This window comes from Hippocampus zosterae, chromosome 2 (assembly GCF_025434085.1).
Source record: "Hippocampus zosterae strain Florida chromosome 2, ASM2543408v3, whole genome shotgun sequence".
NCBI lineage: Eukaryota > Metazoa > Chordata > Actinopteri > Syngnathiformes > Syngnathidae > Hippocampus > Hippocampus zosterae.
The window spans coordinates 39,826,887-39,846,216 of NC_067452.1; the positions used below are offsets into that span (position 1 = coordinate 39,826,887).

The following is a 19,330-nucleotide window of genomic DNA, read 5'->3' on the forward strand; positions in this document are numbered from 1 at the left end:
TACAGTACCGCTAACTTAAACAATGGGTGAATAAAGCGTCATTCTTGACTTCTTTATATGGTTTCAGTCATAACAAGGGAAACGGTCTCTAAAATCAGGCCCGTGACAAAAATGAGACAAGATTCAAAATGGCTGAAATAGCTTTTTTCTTCTTTTTTTGCCTTAGCCAAAATCACTTTCATCATTTTTTGAAAGCAAAACAATAGCAACTTGAACGTTGCAGCCCACTTAGAACACCTCGGATTAACCCCAGATAAAGTTCAGCTGTTCTCATATAGACAAGATGGAAAAATAGCAAAGTCATTCTTAGCAAGTCAACAAAATATGGCAACTATTATCCGGGACTGGACGTCACTCCAACAGACCTCTACCCCCCCCCCCCATTAGGTTATACAAATGACAGGACACATGAATGGTGGGAAAAAAAGTTTTAAAATATATATATATATATATTTTTTTTACATCGCAGAAATGGCAATAAAATAGGGTGTGCAGACTTTTCCCACTGACTTTACTTGGCAGTACGGCATATGTAAGACAATCCATGCAATCTTCTCATTCTTGCTCACAACTAAAAATAGGTCGGCTACAATAATGTAACAATGTACCGTGAAAAGCCGTAAAGTACCATAAAAGCAGCCTACGACTTGAGAAAGCGAGTTTTTTTTTTCCTCATGCGCCTTCAGCAGTCAATGTCGATGCTAAAGAGCAGCTCTTCCAAGGCCCCCAGCTTCTGATTGGCCTCCTCGATGGCACTGTAGGTCTGCACGTTGCTGGCGATGTGGAAGCGGATGTCGTCGATCAGCGGGACCGAGTCGGTCTCGTGTCGCTTCTCCAGCAGGGCGGCGTCCTCCTTGACCATCTCGGCAAACTCCTCCTTCTCCACCAGCTGCCGCGGAGAAGACGACAGCGAGGGAAAGCCGTCAATCGCAAAAACGGCGGCCATTTTTGCCGCGGCATCGTCGCGGTTACAAAGCGTAAAGTCTCCACGCGAAAGGCCGACGGAAAAGAAAGCGCCGACAACCCGGTTGGAGAAGTGTCACGTGGATCTTCTCCTTCGGCGCCGCACCTGTTGGTCATCGCGTCACTAAGCTTAGCTCGAGTACGTTCTCATGCCGAGCGTCCGAAAAGCACCCACCCGCTCGATGATTCTGGCCATGAACTCGACGCACTGATCCTCCAGCCGAGAGAGGCGGAAGAGCTTGGCCGTCTTCCACACGCACAGAACGTTGTCCTCGCAAATGTTCTTGGCCAGGGTCTTCCCGCACAGACGTTTCAGCCCCGGCAGCAGGTACATGTCGGCCACGCACAGCACGTCAAACGCGTTCTCCTGCGTCAGCTGGGACGGCGGGCGAGAACCACTCGGCGGGTCAGGGCGTATCGGCGGACATTCGAGATGGCGCTAGTGATGATGAAAGTCGGCGCGGGATGGGACGCGCGCTCAAGCTAAAGGTCAAACCTGCGCGTCGTCGCTGTAGATGTAGTACATGACGTGGATGAAAATCTGATGGGAGATGTTGTGCAGCGTGATGGCCGGCGTGCTGGGCTGGGACTGAAGCTGCTCTCCCTCGCTGAAGTGGTCCTCCAGCAGGGCTTTGAAGTAATCGCTGCGTCCGCAGAAAAAGGCCTGCAGGAAGGCCCCCGCACACGACAAAAGGCGGTCGGCGGCGCTCGGCGGCAACCACAGCAAAACTTTCCAACCTTATGACACAAGAAGTCGTAGCCATCCACTCGAAAGCAGATGTCGGGGTAGGTGTGCAGGTGGTCCACCCGGTTGAAGGGAAGCGCCCCGAATCCAACCTGCGCAGACGCCGCAGCAAAAGGATGCATTTGCCCAGAAGTCTCCTTTTTTGTAATGCTTCATTTTGCTCGCTTTGAGTGTTTAGCCTTGACGTTATGCTAATTACGTCTGCTGTGATGCGGACGTTGTATCGGTCTGTCGTGGTGAAGAAGGAGCTGAGCCAAAGGGCGAAGCTCTCAATTTACCGGTCGATCTACGTCCCAAGCCTCACCTATGGTCACGAGCTGTGGGTCGTGACCGAAAGACCGAGATCCCGGGTACAAGCGGCCGAAATGAGTTTTCTCCGCAGGGTGTCCGGCCTTAGAGATAAGGTGAGAAGCTCGGTCATCCGGGAGCGGCTCCGAGTCGAGCCGCTTCTCCTCCACATCGAGAGGAGCCAGATGAGGTGGCTTGGGCATCTGTTTCGGATGCCTCCTGAACGCCTCCCTGGTGAGGTGTTCCGGGCATGTCCCACCGGGAGGAGACCCCGAGGAAGACCCAGGACACGCTGGAGAGACTATGTCACCCAGCTTGCCTGGGAACGACTCGGGATCCCCCGGGGAGAGCTGGAAGAAGTAGCTAGGGAGAGGGAAGTCTGGGCTTCCCTGCTAAAGCTGTTGCCCCCGCGACCCGGCCCCGGATAAGCGGTAGAAGATGGATGGATGGATGGTTATGCTAATTAGTCAGGAAGAAGTTTGAGATTTTGGTCGGTGCCCCACCCCCCCACCCCCCCGCCCCTCAATCCTTACTCTGAGCTGAGGGGGCAGAGCGCAGTCGGCCAACTGGGCCATGTCCTCCTGGAGTTGGCAGCTAAGAGGCTCCAGACTGAGAACCTTGACGCAGATCCCCGGCTTGTTGGACACTGCGGAGCCAAAAAGACACGAAAGGAGAGTGGAGCTCTGCAAAACGCCGCCCCCCCCACCACCCCCCCTCACGCGCCATCTTACCAAATTCATACACCCGCCTGCATTTCAGCCGCAGCTCCTCCATGAGATCCGTCATTTTGCACTGCTTCGCCAGCCGCCTGCAGTCGTCCACCAGGCTCACGTCGATATCCGCACGTCCTGTAAGATCAGACGGCGATTTAGGGCGGGGGGTGGGGGTGGGGGGGTGGCGCCATCATCCATTCGGTGATCTGTGAGATGACTTCCGCAGGAGGGAATTGATTGTTTTCAAGCAAAGGAGGCCATAGAGTGGTTTACCGGAGCCCATCCCCGCCGTCTTCGGGCAGTAGGCCGGGGACACCCTGAACCGCTTGCCAGCCAATCACAGATAGTCACACTCAGACACACTCTGGAGTGTTCCATTAAACCTCCCATGCACACGGGCCGCCTCGACAATCGGTAGCGGTAAAATATCCTCACCCGTGTATAAATACTGCAGAACGGCTCCAAAAGCTGCAGGGTTGATCTGAAAGCAGGTACAAAAGATGCGCTTAGCAGCACGCGCCATCGTTTCGGAGCCCAGCGGGCGACGTCATCGGGCGGACCCACCAGAGGATGCTTGAGGTGGATCAAGCTTTTGTTTGTCCATTTGGTGGCAAACATTTCGGCAAAGTACTCCGAAAGGGCGGCGAGCACACATCGGTGAGCCGGGAACATTTGCCCGTGAACCGCGAAGGTGATGTCACTGTGCAGGCCCTGCTCCAGCAATCTGAGGAGAGAGCAAATCTTTTACCCTGACACGGACGGCTCTGTTCTCCACATACGCTAAAGCAGGTTAAGATAAGATCAGCCTTGGTACAGTGAAACTCCTCCACAACGAAACCTACATGGGCAAAAATACCCCCTAGTGTGAAAAAATCTTCATGCATTAACACCATTCCCACTCTCCTGCCCCCCATACAACGAAAAAAAAACCCTGTTGCGTTGTACGAAATCTTTTTCTCTGCTCTTGCCTCGCGACGACATTCACTACAATGAAAACAAGCCTTCCGCAAAAGTCTAATCCAACAGCGATCTCTACTGCTTCGTTCAGAAACGGCAACAGCAACAACCACACTGGTTTACACATGCGCAGTAGTCCAGGAAGTATTTGTTAATTTATTATTGTTAGTTTCAGACGCAGCAGGAAGGTTGCATTGCTAAAACGGACCTTTGCATGTCAAGCAGCTAAGACAAGAAGAGCTCTGACCCTGGAAGAGGGGGTCAAAATGATCAAAATGAAAGATGGAGGAAGCAAAATACAATACATGATCCAAGAAATTGATGTAAGTGAAAGTGAATGCTGATTGTACATTTTGCAATTTCTTTCACCTTTTTTTCTTTCTACGCTGACTATATGAAGTGTATGCTCATATTTATGCAATATTGGAAGAAAAATAGAGAGTACACATATACGTTTTGTGTGTGCTTGCGTCTGAGATCAAATTTGCTACAGTGAAAAAACCCCTGCTGTGAAAAATTTCTTGCTGCAAATATGATTTTGTTGTAGAGGAGTTTCACTGTAGTAGGATCTTCTCATGTGTGTGTGTGTGTGAGAGAGAGAGAGAGATCGTGTGTGTAAAATGAAATAAAAACCAACTTGAATGGAAAAATCAAAAACTCTCACAACCCTGCCAGTGTGCGAAACTCGCTAACTAAATCGACGCCGTGTTGCTACGAGTGGCGTTGGAATTGCAGACAGGAGGACCAAAAGGCCAAGGCACAGTCCGATGCAAAGGGCAAACGACTTGAAGGTGGAAGCTTACAAGTGCAGGAAGTAGTTAAAATCATGCCGCTTCATGGCGCGAACACCGACACACTTGTATTCTTTGAGCAGGCGTCGGATCGAGTCGTTCAGCGAGCCGTACAGGCACCGCTCACCATCAAACGTGTTGGCCTCGCATTTGGCACCTACGCGTCAAAGGAGAAAACAGGACAGCTTTCTGAAATGCTCCGTCACGCCCACCCCCCTTAAAATTTTTTTTTTTAAAAACCCGCAGGGCAGTCGCGACTGACAACCCGCCCTTACCACTTGCCAGCAAGTACTGCACAAGCTCCTCGTGGCCACAGAGACACGCATAATACCTAGCAGACAAAAAAAGGTCGGGTCGGAAAGGGGAAATCATCCTTGGTACTTTTTTTTTTTATGTGAAGCCCAAAACATGCTACTTACAAGGGGCTGCTGTCCCAATTATCTCTTACATTGAGGTCCACGTCTCGCTCTTCAACGAGATATCTAGAAGACACAAAATCAGCGGCTTACAATAAGACGAATCATCAAGTCGTGACTCGAACCGAGCACAACACAAAGAAGAACATAAAGCTCGCAGAAAGACCACGGCAAAATCATCCGGCCGGCATGCGTTGAAATATCGAATCGTGCTCCAACGTGTCCACACACCAAGGCGGAATTTGTAAGACAGATGACATTCTTTCAAGAAAACAGGAGTAACCAGGCAGAACCAGTTTTTTTTTTGCAGAGAAACCGGGACTGAATCTCAGTTCAAGTGGCTTGACCACGAGAGCCTTTTCCTGATTTAGGTCAAAGTTCACCGACATTGTCTGCCACACACTAATTACAATCAAATAAGTCACATGTGGAAATGTACCCTTACGGGTACACAAACTATTTTTTTCTCTTCAATAGCATTCACAAATCTGTGTCAATTGCTCAAAAAGAATCCCTCCAACGTACTGGCGTGGCATATCGATTCGCTGATGAGATAAGTGACCGCACAGGTGTGCCTTATGCTGCATTCAGGGAAGCTGGGAAATCGGATGGATCCCCCTTGGATTCTCCCAGTTTCGACCGCTAAGCGTTGGAGGCGAATGCAAGCGACAAAGATGGCTTTGTTCGGGTTCATCGCAACATATTTTGACCTCCAGCGAACCTGACCTTGATTTATGTCAATAAAAGAATAGCCTGTCTTGTTAACATTTCATTCGGTTCACCAAAATGCTTCATGTAAGGAGATAACGGCATATTTTCACACAGTTCGCACGGATCCCCTTGAGTTATTTATAATGACTGAATTAATATAATAGTAAATAAAACTAAACATAGGTTTAACATCTTACAAATGATTTTGCCATGTGACGTCATACTGACCTCGTTGGTCCTTTTTCTTCCCGACTTCTCGACTGGGACCTCTCAACTCAAAGAGGCGTTCGAGTGTATCTTTCCTAGTCGGAAGTCGGAATGCCTACCTTGCACGAATGCAGCATTGGGTGTTTCGCAAAAAAAAAAGGCAATTTTAAGATGTACAGTATGTACCGTATCGGGGGGGAGGTCGTGAGGTCAGAAAAGCAGACGGTAACTGGTGTTACCATCCTTTAGTTTGGATAACAGATGTGTTTTACTCCATTTATATTTTATTATCGTGCAGAATGCCACACATCTGTATCGGTTTGGGGGAGTGTAATGACGTCAAATCACTCACGGCAGGAATCTACGAGAGTTGCATGAGCAAACTGAGCCGACCGAGCTTCGGTTACCAACAAGCTCATCTTGGCTAACGGTAGCACCCGTCGTTTCGCTAAGTAGCATCTGTAGCTCAAAAGCTCATACAGTACGAAGTATTACAGGAATAGTTCGAACAAATCAGTCGCTTGGAGGGAGCACGCCGGTCAACGATCTTTATTTACCTGACGCTACAAATGTCGCCCTTTCTGCAACAGCTAAACAAATCGTGGCCGTCCATGATCCCCTCGGTGTTTTCGGTCCTCTGAAATGCATTGAGTCGGCCTGTCTTGCTGGACAGGTAGGCGAAAGGTGGATGAGTTTTGAGAGTTTGCTCGCGCGGAAGTTGCGGTGCTGTGTTGAGATCGACGCTCCGTTGTTGACAAGTGATTTCTGCTCAGCGATGTTTTGCTGGAAGGGAAGGCGTTCTGGGGTCACGTGACGTGGCGGCGTTGCCTTCGCGTCGTCAAGAAAGGCGACGAAAAGAAAACTCCCATTTCATGTATTTCATGCCGACAGAAATGTTTTTTTAATGCATATTGCCGGATTCTGTCTAAAGTATTCTGTGTGTTTAATACGATTGGTTTTACAGTAATATTTTCCAAAAGTGTTATAAAGTCTTGCAAAATAAGTGATATACTGTACATAAACGCACCTTTGTGTAAGTTGGACTGCATAATACAGACTGTTTTTTTTTTCAGAAAAATGTGGAAACGCTGATATATACTGTATATCGTCCCGAGGTGTGAGCGCGAGTGGTTGTTTGACAAATATGTGTGCACTGCGATTGGCTAGCAACCAGTTGTGGTGTCCCCCCGCTTACTGGCCTTCTCAGACCTGAAGGGCCATAATGGCAGTGAATAAATTTGGCCAGCAGGGGCCGCCTTGAGCAAATTGTCCGATTAATGTGACACGCCATAATCAACGTGTCTAATTAACTAATCAATCAATGTATTCAGTATTCAAAGCGGCGATCAAGAAGCAAGTAAACAGATTGTGGAAAAAGAAAATACTTGCCCCGTGTGAGGCTCGAACTCACGACCTTCAGATTATGAGACTGACGCGCTGCCTACTGCGCCAACGAGGCCTGTTGTTGGACATTGTACAAAGTATTCTTTATAAAGACAAAAGTCGAAACATCCAGCTAGTGATTCCTAGACCTGATCTGGTTCCGGGATAAAGAAAAATCTGAAATTTTAGTCATTGATGTAAAGTTAACATGAAGTTATTTTCTATCTCAACTTGCACTTCAGTTTGCACTGTGGTTGAAAGGGAATAAAGGTCATCTGTGCTGTATGTTGTACATAAAGCATATTTGACAGCAAAGCTGTCTTGACTTCAGAATGCTTCTTGATGCTATTCTGAGACAGTTTTCAATCTCCCTGGGTGAATTTATCATTGCCACACCGCTCAGAAATTATTTTCAATCCAAACCTTTGGCGTGCATGCATTAGTTGATGAGCTTTTATTTTGAAAGTGGCTAACGCTGCTCACTGGCGGTCGGATACCAGAATGCAGAGTACAGTGATCCCTCACTATTTCGCGTTTCGTTTGTCGCGGCTTCAGTACATCGTTGATTATTTTCAAAAATTTTCATTAAAAAAAAAGAAAAAAATCATATACATGGAGTACAGTACTGTATATGTCGCTCTATGTGACTTGTTGTTTTGCTGACTTTCGCAGCTTCTTGAGGACCGTTTGCGGACTTAAAAAAAAAATTAATGTTAATTGGTTGCTACTTCGCAGATTTTCGTTGATCGCGGGTAGTTTTGGTCCCCATTAACCACGATAAACAAGACGTTACTGTACAGTTTTAACAATCGCTGTCAGACTACCAGATCAATATCGTTCTGTGGAAATTAAGATAAAGCAATGAGTGCTGTAAATTAAACAGACTTTTTAATGGGCATATGTAATAATTTAATTTCCCCATGCATACTATACAGAAAAATGTTTACATCAACATCATGACAAGGAAAAAGCAGGGAAAAAAAATGATGCAGAAGAAGTGTCACGGATAACGGAAGGCTCTTAAGTGGTTCATGGTTCAGCAGATCGTAGTTGTTTGTACATGATGGAATCCAAAACCTTTATATATATATATATATATATATATATATATATATATATATATATAATACACACACACACACACGCATTTAAATCACAACAAACAAAACCAACGTGATTTGTTAGAAAATGCAGTTACATTATGTCACATCTCTACATTGTCAGCCAGTCCAGCAGCAACGGGTATGTTGATTTTTGTTTTTTGGAACAACCTTTTGCTTTTACTCCATGAAAACGTTGCCCCCTACCCCCCCCCCCCGACATAAATGGGGTGGAAGTCACTTATACTGTATGTGCTAGCTGACACGACAGCACACACACACACAGAAAATGCATCTTGACTTCAGTGGCCCGTTTTCAAACGGCACTATTGCAATTTTAAAAATATGCATTTCAAACGAAATCCTTCAAGTTACGGTTACCATCGCTCGGTGCTATTAGCTTAGCTCCGTTTGAGCGAGATACAATCACACTTTCTGTTGACGAAACTGAGGAAGTACATGGTTGTTCTCGTGGCTCCCCCCGGAAGTCCCGTGGCAACATTTCTGGGGTCACGATGGCGAGCTCCCACGCTCACTGCAACAAAGCTTGAACACAAAAAATCAAGACCGCAGGGACAGCATTCTTATGACTGCTCTGGCACCATGCGGCTCAGTGTTAGCATTTTTTTTTCTCGGTGACTTTGCTTCTCAACCTTGATTCTGCTTCTGACCAAAACGGGCAGTCATTTGGAACCGGTTGCCCCGCATCGGTTCCAATCTCTTTGTTCCTCCCCTCCTTTGTTGCGCCGCCTCTCAGAACAACACGTCCTCATTGGTGATGAGCATTTCCACCACCAGCCTTTGGTAGCGGATGTCATTGAGTGCGGTCATGGCGTCCAAGTCAGGCGATCTCATCAACGTGGGTCCAAAGACGATTCCAAGGTTCTCACTGGACATGAGGTTCTCCTTCTCGTACTGGGTCACCCTGAGGGAGAAGAGAGGGAAGGGCGTACGTCGAAGCGCAGCTCTGCAGTCCCTCTGTCCAAAAAAAGTAAAGGGGGCAGGAGGTTACCTCTTGAGGTGCGCCATGAGGTAGCGCAGCGACTCGCAGTGAGCCGGCGGCAGGAGCTTCAGGGCGTCGTGGAGGGCTTCCAGGCGCTTTTCTGGGTCAGTGACCTCTGCAACGAGCAAACGGAACAACACCCATAAAGACATCTAATGTGTCGTCATTAGGGGGGGGGGGCGGGGGGCGGGCCTACTTGCGGACTCGATGAAGCGTGGGTAGGCATCGTATGTGATGAGTGGAATGGGCAGCTCCCTGAAGTAGAGCTTGAGCGCGCCCGTGATGATGTTGATGTCCTCGTATACGCCCGACGAGATGTCCGCCTTCTCGCCGTCTGCGGACGCGCCGCCGTGTCAGGGAAGGAGGCGGCTCGGGGGCGTTTGGAGTCGACTGGCGATTCTCACCTCTATCGAAGGCCAGCTTGACGTCTTCAACCAGCTCGCTGAAGCCGGATATTCGATACAAACCTTCCGATTGGAGACCTGAAGGGCGGTGGAAAGCCACGGTTGCAAAGAAGCCTCGGCGACGGCGGGTTAGCGGGGGGGGGGGGGGGGGGGGGGGCGACGCCTTTGCACCCACCTCTGGCTTCGATTTCCTGGATGCACATGTCGACCACCATGGGCCTTTTGGTGTTGTGCGCTTTGACCAGCGTGGTCAGGTCGCAGCTGTACACCTTCTTGACATGACGTAGGTCCGGCTGGCAGTCATTGGGCACAACCTTGGAGCACTGCTTGTGGACGTTCAAGCCGCAGTCTGAGACGTACAAGACTTTTATTGAGCGGACACGTGTGCGAGCGTAGCAGAGGTGGGGGGCGGGGGGGGAGTTCAATTTCACGCCGGCGTCGACGAACATGTTTTGTTTCAAGCGCTTTCCGTTTTCTCAAGCGGATTTGCAAAATTGTCGGTGAGCGATGGGACATCGGGTGCACTTCCCCTACGCTAGGCGTGTCCAAAGTCCGGCCCGCGGGCCAAATCCGGCCCGCGGTCGAATTTCATCCGGCCCTCGGCCCCCCCATCATAAAATCAGTGCCGTCTGGCCCGCAGGTTGGGCGCAATGGAACACGTGTTGCATTGACTGAGGTCTCGCAGACTGGTGAGTGATGTTTCATAGAGTACTGCTTCCCTCTAGAGGCTAAATGAGTAATAGCATTCACTAAATGAGTAATAGCATTTAGACACTAGAGGGCATCACTCACGAGTTAACAAGACATCACTCCGTGTTTATATTGACTGATATGTCATATTTCAAATTCCTGTTTCAAATGAACCAAAAGAAATTCTTAAGATTGTTGAAATTCAAATAAAAATGGAAATGTGAAACAGACTGGCTTACTAAAATTTGTTGAACAATATTGTTGTTCAATGTAAAGAATGTCAGCCAAGGTCGGCCCCCCGACATTTTACCACATAAAATCTGGCCCCCTTGGCAAAAAGTTTGGACACCCCTGCCCTACGCGCACCAAGCTTAGGCGCCAGCATTCTATTAGTTCACCACTAGATGGCACTTCTACACGCTGGCACCTTAAGAGCGACGGTCAATTAGCTTTCGGCTCACTTGAGAGTTACCTGCGCACTTGACTCCTTGAGCGATGAGCCCCCACATGAAGTTGGCGCAGTACTCGCACCAGTGAGGGCCACGAAACGTATGAACCTGAACGACGAAGGGGAAAACACGAATCAACGCACACGCGGACACGCGCGCGCATACGCTAGCATGCGAGTCTCACCTTAAAGTTGTGAACCTTCTCGTATTTGGGCACCATATCGCTTTCCCGCAGCGTGGCTCGCCGCACCAGCGACGTGAGCTGTGAAAGGGCAAAAGATTTGATTGGCTGCCAGAAGGCGCAAGCGGGAGAGGTCGGTTTGGACAGAAGCGGGCCTCCGTCGCCCTGCTGCGTCCTCGTCTTCACGACGGCGTCCGGCCGACGAAGAACCGAGCCGCCGCCGAGAACGGCGGCAAACCACGAACCCTTTTCGGGTGGACATTTCGGGTGGCCCGATTGCTTCTGACCTCTGCTCACAACATGAGACTTGCCCTTTGGCATGAGGAGATCTGGAGTTTAAAAAAAAAAAAAAATCGCAAAAAGAGCCGTTTTGGCCAACCGTGCGACAAACGGAAAGAAGTTCCGAGGCAAATCCAAAGAAAAGCCGGATAGGGAAAACAACCTGCGAGCCCGCTAGAGGTCAGCGAGCCAAATGCGTCTGCCCGCTAGCGACGCCGCTCCAGCAAAGTCAGCCAAAGACTCACAAAAGCTGCTTGAGGATCCGCAAATAAAACCCAAAACGCCTTCCGCGTCCTTGAGACGAGACCGGCGTCACGTCTGACTCCGCGCGCTGCGAGCCACACGAGTGAGCGTGCGCCGACTCGCCGCTACGCTGAGCAAAGTGAGAGAGGGAGAGACGGCTCCCTGGAGAGGAAGCCGATGAAGCCATTTTGCATGCCGCACCACCGTTCCGCTCGATCGGCGACACCGGACGGAGCAAGACAACGGCCATGTTGTAAGGTGCCCCCGTGGCCCGACTCGAGTGATGCCGCTCATCCTCACCCTCTCCTCGCCGCCGCGGTCGTCGTCTCTGACGGGAGCCGGGCCATCGGCGGCGTCCGGCAAGTGTTTCTTGGGCGTGGGCTCCTGGTTCAGCGTGGTGTAGCCCACGTGCTCATAGATGGGGTTGATGGTCATTTTGGCGATGTACTCCGCGGCCTAGAAAAGAAAGGCGGCGGCTTGAAAACACTTGGGAAAAAAAGCTTTGCGCCGAGCGAAGAGCCGGTTCGGGAACGGTCACCTTGGTCTCGATGTAGAGTGTGATGAGGCCGTCGGTGACCAGGTCATGGATGGACTCGAACCTCTTCTCTCCGACAAAGTGCTTCCCATCGTGGTAAAGACGGAAGTTTCTGGTCTGGCTCCCGAACCTGAATGGGGTGACGATCGGAAAAACGTCTTGGGACAAAAATCGGCTCTCTCACGAATGGCGTTCAACAAATAAAATAAAATTCATTCATTCATTCATTTTCCGAACCGCTTAATCCTCACTAGGGTCGCGGGGGGTACTGGAGCCTATTCCAGCCGTCTTCGGGCAGTAGGCGGGGGACACCCTGAATTGGTTGCCAGCCGATCGCAGGGCACACAGAGACGAACAACAATTCGCACCCACACTCACGCCTAGGGACAATTTAGAGTGTTCAATCAGCCTGCCATGCATGTTTTTGTTATGTGGGAGGAAACCGGAGCACCCGGAGAAAACCCACGCAGGCCCGGGGAGAACATGCAAACTCCACACAGGGAGGCCGGAGCTGGAATCGAACCCGGTTCCTCTGCATGGGGAATAAAATAAAATTAAATTTAAAAACCTGTCCAATCTGTGCCACATTTATGGCAAAGTGGGACAATTTTTTTTTCTAGGCCTTTGCGGGTTTCACACTTTCAGATCATTAACCCAAAATGAAAGCTTTCATTCACAGCGTGGTATTTATGGAAGTTCATTATAACCCACGGGGGGGGGGGGGGGGGGGGGGGGAAGCGGATGTGTGCAGGTGGAACACGGCTAGGAATAGACTCTTCCGACCCAAAAAACAAGTGCTGCTCTGCTTTGGCTGGAGCTTATTCAGACCTGTGATGATGATGATGATGATGATGATTCACATTCATTGATGACGCCGTCGACGCTAACAATGACTTAGCGCAGGGGTAGGCCCAAAATACGGCCCGCGGGCCGGATCTGGCCCGTTGGTCTTTTTAATCCGGCCCGCCAAAGATTGGTGCACAATTAAGGTTTGATTGCATTCATTTCGTTTGGACTTGTAATGACAGGTATTTCAACACCAGGTGGCGCAGTTACTTCAAGTTGCAGAGCACAGGGAGGGGAGGGGAAGATGAAGAAAGAGGGAGAAAATGATGACCACGGAAGGCAAAGTGATATGTGTCTGATTAAACGAAGCGGGTAACAAAGTACGAAACATTCAGGAGACGCCTGGAGTCGGCAAGACTCAAATCTACGAGAAGCGATTCTTACTCCGTCCGATTCTGGCCAATTCCATGCTCAGAGTGAATTGCTTGTGGCTCGAGTAAATGAACAACATTTCCTAGAATGGTTTCATTGTGATCATGTTAAAAACTTTCCGCAAACTGGACCGCTAATCAGAGTCGGAGAGCAGTCAAATGTGTCGAGCGTGAACAACAGGGGGCTCAGTACACATCCTTGAGGAGAACCGGTGCCGAGTGTGATGGTGGAGGAGAATGTTACATTATTACTGGCATACAAAGACATTCTGCCAACTTCTTTATTTTCTATTTCTATTTCTAACTTTGGGCGGCCCGGTAGTCCAGTGGTTAGCACGTCGGCTTCACAGTGCAGAGGTTCGATTCCAGCTCCGGCCTCCCTGTGTGGAGTTTGCATGTTCTCCCCGGGCCTGCGTGGGTTTTCTCCGGGTGCTCCGGTTTCCTCCCACATTCCAAAAAAAACATGCATGGCAGGCTGATTGGACGCTCTAAATTGTCCCTAGGTGTGAGTGTGAGCGTGGTTGGTTGTTCGTCTCTGTGGGCCCTGCGATTGGCTAGCAACCGATTCAGGGTGTCCCCCGCCTACTGCCCGGAGACGGCTGGGATGGGCTCCAGCACCCCCCGCGACCCTAGTGAGGATCAAGCGGTACGGAAGATGAGATGAGATGAGATGAGATTTCTAACTTTTGGCCCGGCCCTTCACAATATTTTCTGCTTCTCATTTGGCCTCCCGGGAAAATAATTGCCCACCCCTGACTTAGCGGGTGGCATACGCCAATTTACGTAAGCACGCCTACCTCAGCGCCAACGTATACGTGCCCGGCTGCCTCTGACTCTCTCGAATGAGGTAGCTGCCTTCGGCCTGACTGAGAAGCTGGTCAGCTTCCTCCCTGGAAATCATCCCGTGGTACCTGAACGCAACACGAGGGTGCTGTTCCTATGAAACAATTCTCACACGAAACGGCGAGGAAATGAGCTACTTACTCTCTTCCGTAGTATTTGGGTCGATTGTCCACCTGCAGGTGAAGTACACGTTTAGCAGAACATGTCACGAAATGTCACGCGAATTTAAACGATCGAAAAGTAGTGCAGCTCCGAGTAAGAACCAGCGTTCCAGCATCGCAACCCAACGCAAACATAGGTCAACAAAATCTTAGTTGTCAACAGACAGTCGTTGAAAGCTCACCTCACAAGTGCAGGTCAACCGACGGGGGTGTGGCGCCTCCTGCTGGAGCTGATACACTGAGGCAGAAAACACAAGTCAGACGACACGTTTCAAGGGAGTATAAAAGCTATTCCTTTTTCAAATGTTGGAAAAAAAAAAAAATCGGACAAATGCTCGATCGGAGGAAATGATGATCAACACACTTAAAAATTAATCAAGAAAAATGTATCAATAAAAGTACTGTACTCACAGTAGGATTTCCATACCGGAGGCCTGTACTCATCATGATCTGAAGACACAAAAAGAAAAGGGTTTCTCTTTTTTGATTTGAAATCTATCATTTGTCCAAAAAAAAAAATGATAAGAACAATGTCTACAAATCAATAACAAAGCAGTAACAAATACAAACATATCGACATATTGTCTTTCCACTTCAGCCTTTAGGCGCCAGAGTTTGGTCGATAAAATACAGTATTCATGTATTTTGAGATCACCATTTCAAAAGGTTGGAGCTTGAAAATGGCTCGAGATCAAGGCATAGTGTAAATCAGGCATGTCCAAAGTCCGGCCCGCGGGCCGGATGAATTTCATCCGGCCCTCGGCCCCTGTCATAAAATCAGTGCCGTCTGGCCCGCAGGTTGGGCGCAATGGAACACGTGTTGCATTGACTGAGGTCTCGTAGACTGGTGAGCGATGTTTCATAGAGTACTGCTTCCCTCTAGTGGCTAAGTGAGTAATAGCATTCACTAAATGAGTACCGTATTTTCACGACTATAAGGCGCCATTAAAAGTCTTAAATTTTCTCCAAAATGGACAGGACGCCTTATGGTGCGGAGCGTCCTTTATATGCGCTGAGTTCCAAAATCTGACTGACAGCCGACACGCCGTTTATATAGAGAAAAGGCGGAAGTGACTGTGAAAGAAGTCGGCCAATCAGGGAAGGGTGGGCGTGTATATATACATATATGGAGAGGCAGAGAGAGGACAGACAAGCTAGTCCGCCAATGGTGAAGGGTGGGCGTGTACGTGGACGCCTCAAGCCAGTACCAACACTTGTATAGCGTGTGGCAATGTGCATTGTTGCAAAACAACTCCGGTTTTGGTTTCTAAGAACCCCTGAAAATAAATTCGACAAAGAGACATGCCTACGAAGCTCAGTTAAAACTTAAAGCCACCGGTTATGCTTTTGGCATGCGTGACCATCTCACAGCAGCGGTGAAAAATCAAGTCAAGCAAATGAACTCTGAGCTTGCCGTTATTCCCGGAGGCTTGACTAAAGAACTCCAACCGCTGGACATTGGCATCAACCGGGCGTTCAAAGTAAAGTTGCGAACAGCATGGGAACAATGATCGATGGCAAACACAACTTTACAAAGAGTGAGAGGCAGCGCTGGGCGAGTTACGCCACAATACGCAACAACGAGAGGGAACGCGGCGTTTTTGATGGATTACGGTACTTGCACAATTGTTCAATTCTTTCTACACACACACGCGCTGCCACCATGTTTCGCTCTGTTCTTTACTTTCAAATGTGGGAAAGCTTCACACGAGAGAAATGTTGACTTTGCTGTTGCAACTCCTTCTTTCCGCTCGGCAATGCGTAGCAACTCACACTAGCATGTGATGCATTCAATGACAACTGAGATGTGCAGTCCTCTGCTTCTGATACAGAGGATGAGGACTTTGATGGATTTCTGGGTGATGATTGATCGAAAACGTGAGAACATTGTACGATGGCTAAATAAAATACACCCGAACTCAGTTCTGCTTTCGTTGCCTTTTTAAAAACGTGTTTTTATCTTATCTGTATGTCTTGGCATGCTACCGTATGCTTCAAGCTAACGTGTTAGAGTGCGCACATGCATGCCGTATGTTTAAGCTGGCGTATGTTTTACCACTGTAAAACTGCGGCTATTCGTACGATGCGTCCTGTGTATGTGTAAAATACAGAAATGTCACGCATTAATGAGACTGCGGCCATTAGTACGATGCGTCGAATAGTCGTGAAAATACGGTAATAGCATTTAGACACTAGAGGGTATCACTCACGAGTTAAGAAGACATCACTCCGTGTTTATATTGACTGATATGTCATATTTCAAATTCCTGTTTCAAATGAACCAAAAGAAATTCTTAAGATTATTGAAATTAAAATAAAAATGGCAATGTGAAACAGACTGGCTTACTAAAATTTGTTGAACAATATTGTTGTTCAATGTAAAGAATGTCAGCCAAGGTCGGCCCCCCGACATTTTACCACATAAAATCTGGCCCCCTTGGCAAAAAGTTTGGACACCCCTGGTGTAAATGTTGCCTGGTGCCATTTTGGTGCTTAAAGCGTTCAAATCTTTTGCAAAAAAAAAAAAAAATGCACCATCTTCATTTCACCGCAGACCCGATTCCAAGTTGAGGATACAGTATCTAATTCCCTGTTTTTTTTCTTCTTTCTTTAAACTGCCATGAAACATCCCAACAGGGCTACGTGAGAACCCCTGCCCCGCCAAAAATCACGTATGTGTCACTTAAACTGTATATTCAGCCTTCCAAATTGCATCTCTTTTAATTGAAAAGGCCCTTCTCCTGAAGTCACTTTCAAAATACGTTACAATTAAGAAGAAGGAGATGAATTGCATGATGGACGTTCAGATGTGCGTTTCTTGACATAGTTTCTGGTCTTTGTGCTTTGCTTTCACTATCCTGCCATCCCCCAAAAAGCTAGAATCTTAACCTGGATGAGTTTCGTTCATGTCCCCGAGATGAGTGTTTGGAACATATATCCCCCGAATGTGAAAATTTAAACCTCGCCTCACTTCACTCCTCATCCCCCCCCTCGCCCTCACCTCCGCTTGCATCTGGAACCAAAGCCACACCTCTAGCGGACTTAAACGCGCACGAGATGTGAGCCACAGCAGCAAAATTGCTCGCATGACTTCACATGTTGGAGACTGGCCAAAATAAATCCATCAATGTCACTGCGGTGTAGGACGCCACGTCGCATATGTCAAGTCAAGTCAACAGTATTTATAGAACACTTTCAAACAGCCATCGCTACATACAAAGTGCTGTACATGGAGCAATTTAACATGCACAATAAACAGTAAGACAATTCGGTAATAAAGGCGGTAGAAAGCACCAATCAGTAAAACCAAGAACAAATCAAAGTCATGCTGAGTCGTCTAACTTTGTTATGATACGTCTACCTTTGGTAAACACTGAGAACAATCCAAATGTCTTAGTTTTAGCTTTTGTGGCCACCCTGAAGGGAAATAAGCGAGCCAAGAAAACAAGTCTGCGCGAGGCTGCGGCATGTGCCCATGTGCGCACTGCAAATGATCCAATATCTTTCAGTCGAGCCTTCCGTCTCCACGTTCTCCGATATTATGATTATACTATTTATGCGAAGGCTTGGTGTGTTTTAAAGCAATCACTAAAATAAAATCAGAGGCTTAAAATAATGAGGTCAAAGCTGGATCATTTTGATAATATTCTACTACAGTTTTAACAGAACGCAGTGTATTTGACATGGCGCAAACTCCCCATATAAAACATCAAATTATCAATTAACAAGGTTTAAGCCATTTTTCTCACTGAGGTATATCCACTCATATAAGCGTTGTCTTGATTCAAAGCCTGCAGAGAATAAAATTCCACTACCGGCTGCAATTGTCATGTAACAGCAATTGCAATCAGTTAATTAGGAATCTCTTTTGGTAATTGTAACCCATCAGATCAACTTGACGAGGTTATATACTGGCCCGTTGTGACCTATGCTTTCAAATCGCTACTTGGAGGTTTCAGGTTTTCCTACGAGTTCAATATACATAGGGAGACTACAGATAATGTGTGCATTGGTCAGGCGTGTCATGAACACAACCGACGAGACGATAGTAAAGCACTCGATCAGGCGATCATGGTAAAAAGCTGATACTGCTTACCAAACACATTTAGGGCCATCCTGATTCTGTAATTAGATGACGATGATGGCGAACAATAGAAAAATCACATCCAAATTCCGGCCCTGAAGATCCTGCAGGAAAAAAATTTAAAATAAGCATGAATAACGGAACAGAGGTCTCGGAATTGCAAGACGCACCGGCCGGCCAAACAACAAATGAGCCAGCAGCAGCTCAGGTTGAGCAATGAGCTAACATTAGCAGATTTATAACTTCAATTGACATGCTAAATCGCACCTCGCTGCAATTAAAAAAATAAAATAAATCCTTGGACGTTGTTGTTGTGTTAAATCAGGAGAATGCGACCGCTAATTAAATGTGAAACAGTACACCGGGTGCCTCAATGTAGCGGATGGATAATTAAACGAAGTACAGTACTCACACACTAGCATCAATTCAACAATGTGGTCGCCATCTTGCTAGGTCACGTGAACCGTCTCGCCCTCTCCCGCTGTCTGTGGTAACTATGGCAACGGACCATGACCACGAGGAATCAAAGGAAAAGCGATATATCCCAGGATGCATTGCTCTATAGCACGTCGAACGGCGCGAAAATTCTAGATCACATCAGGGATGGACACGCAATTCTTTGTTCGTGTTAGTTTTGTTAGACAGTATATGATTTATGAGTGTTATTCATTTGTTTAACATTTCTAGCCGGGGTTGATTGTTGTCTACGTAATTAACAGCGAGCCCGAGTCGTGTTGGAAATTATCCATCATGGATGGATAGATAAAAAAAACGGATTGAAACGATACAAATCTCTATACAGCGATTATGGGGTTGGAAAAAGTAAACGATTCAGAATTCAGCCTTCGTTTTATTGTTTCGTACCACAAATACACGGTGGAAATGTTTTTTTGTCGCTTGTCCGCGTACATTGTACATTCCTCTTCCGTCAGAAGATGGCGTGACAGAGCCGCTGCACGGCCGTGGC

At 47.9% G+C, this 19,330-nt stretch overlaps 2 protein-coding genes, 1 long non-coding RNA gene and 1 other non-coding gene across 10 annotated transcripts; 1 reads left to right on the plus strand and 3 right to left on the minus strand.

Annotated features, from left to right (window-relative positions):
* Positions 1-493: 493 nt before the first annotated feature.
* Positions 494-6,613, minus strand: abtb1 (ankyrin repeat and BTB (POZ) domain containing 1). Of its 6 annotated transcripts, none has more exons than XM_052057796.1 (12): positions 6,349-6,613; positions 4,877-4,939; positions 4,733-4,788; positions 4,470-4,614; positions 3,274-3,433; positions 3,150-3,190; positions 2,728-2,849; positions 2,530-2,642; positions 1,702-1,800; positions 1,460-1,627; positions 1,139-1,339; positions 494-889 (listed from the first exon to the last, which is right to left on the minus strand). In XM_052057796.1, the coding sequence occupies exons 1-12, from the start codon at positions 6,402-6,404 to the stop codon at positions 683-685; spliced, it is 1,431 nt and encodes a 476-aa protein (XP_051913756.1). In that variant the 5' UTR covers positions 6,405-6,613; the 3' UTR covers positions 494-682. The 6 variants fall into 6 exon arrangements, with proteins under 6 accessions (XP_051913756.1, XP_051913755.1, XP_051913757.1 ...); XM_052057795.1 differs by having other exon boundaries at positions 2,728-2,844; positions 3,145-3,190; XM_052057798.1 differs by lacking the exon at positions 494-889 and adding an exon at positions 902-1,069 and having other exon boundaries at positions 2,728-2,844; positions 3,145-3,190.
* On the plus strand, positions 1,872-2,645 carry LOC127595885 (uncharacterized). The gene is made up of 2 exons (XR_007961346.1): positions 1,872-1,907; positions 2,464-2,645. It is a non-coding gene; the product is annotated as an uncharacterized LOC127595885 (long non-coding RNA).
* Positions 6,614-7,177: 564 nt separating the features above from the next.
* trnam-cau (transfer RNA methionine (anticodon CAU)) lies at positions 7,178-7,250 on the minus strand. Its single transcript has one exon. It is a non-coding gene; the product is annotated as a tRNA-Met (tRNA).
* Positions 7,251-8,059: 809 nt separating this feature from the next.
* LOC127595873 (N-chimaerin) lies at positions 8,060-18,922 on the minus strand. Of its 2 annotated transcripts, none has more exons than XM_052057801.1 (15): positions 18,776-18,922; positions 18,376-18,467; positions 14,691-14,729; positions 14,462-14,517; positions 14,260-14,291; positions 14,073-14,186; positions 12,062-12,188; positions 11,824-11,979; positions 11,005-11,082; positions 10,844-10,928; positions 9,857-10,030; positions 9,682-9,759; positions 9,474-9,611; positions 9,287-9,392; positions 8,060-9,199 (listed from the first exon to the last, which is right to left on the minus strand). In XM_052057801.1, the coding sequence occupies exons 2-15, from the start codon at positions 18,392-18,394 to the stop codon at positions 9,028-9,030; spliced, it is 1,374 nt and encodes a 457-aa protein (XP_051913761.1). In that variant the 5' UTR covers positions 18,395-18,467; positions 18,776-18,922; the 3' UTR covers positions 8,060-9,027. The 2 variants fall into 2 exon arrangements, with proteins under 2 accessions (XP_051913761.1, XP_051913762.1); XM_052057802.1 differs by having other exon boundaries at positions 18,631-18,783.
* Between the last annotated feature and the right edge of the window lie 408 nt (positions 18,923-19,330).

Bases quoted from the DNA above. Each gene is read 5' to 3' on its own strand.
- LOC127595873 (XM_052057801.1), bottom strand. The intron at 12,189-14,072 runs GTAGGCGTGCTT...CACCCCATTCAG, and splicing joins ACGTATACGTTGGCGCTGAG to GTTCGGGAGCCAGACCAGAA. The intron at 9,393-9,473 runs GTAGGCCCGCCC...TGCTCGTTGCAG, and splicing joins ACGCTTCATCGAGTCCGCAA to AGGTCACTGACCCAGAAAAG.
- abtb1 (XM_052057796.1), bottom strand. From the start codon at position 6,404: ATGGACGGCCACGATTTGTTTAGCTGTTGCAGAAAGGGCGACATTTGT. The intron at 3,434-4,469 runs GTAAGCTTCCAC...CTCTCTCCTCAG, and splicing joins TTTAACTACTTCCTGCACTT to ATTGCTGGAGCAGGGCCTGC. The intron at 2,850-3,149 runs CACGGGTGAGGA...GCCGTCTGATCT, and splicing joins GCCGTTCTGCAGTATTTATA to TACAGGACGTGCGGATATCG.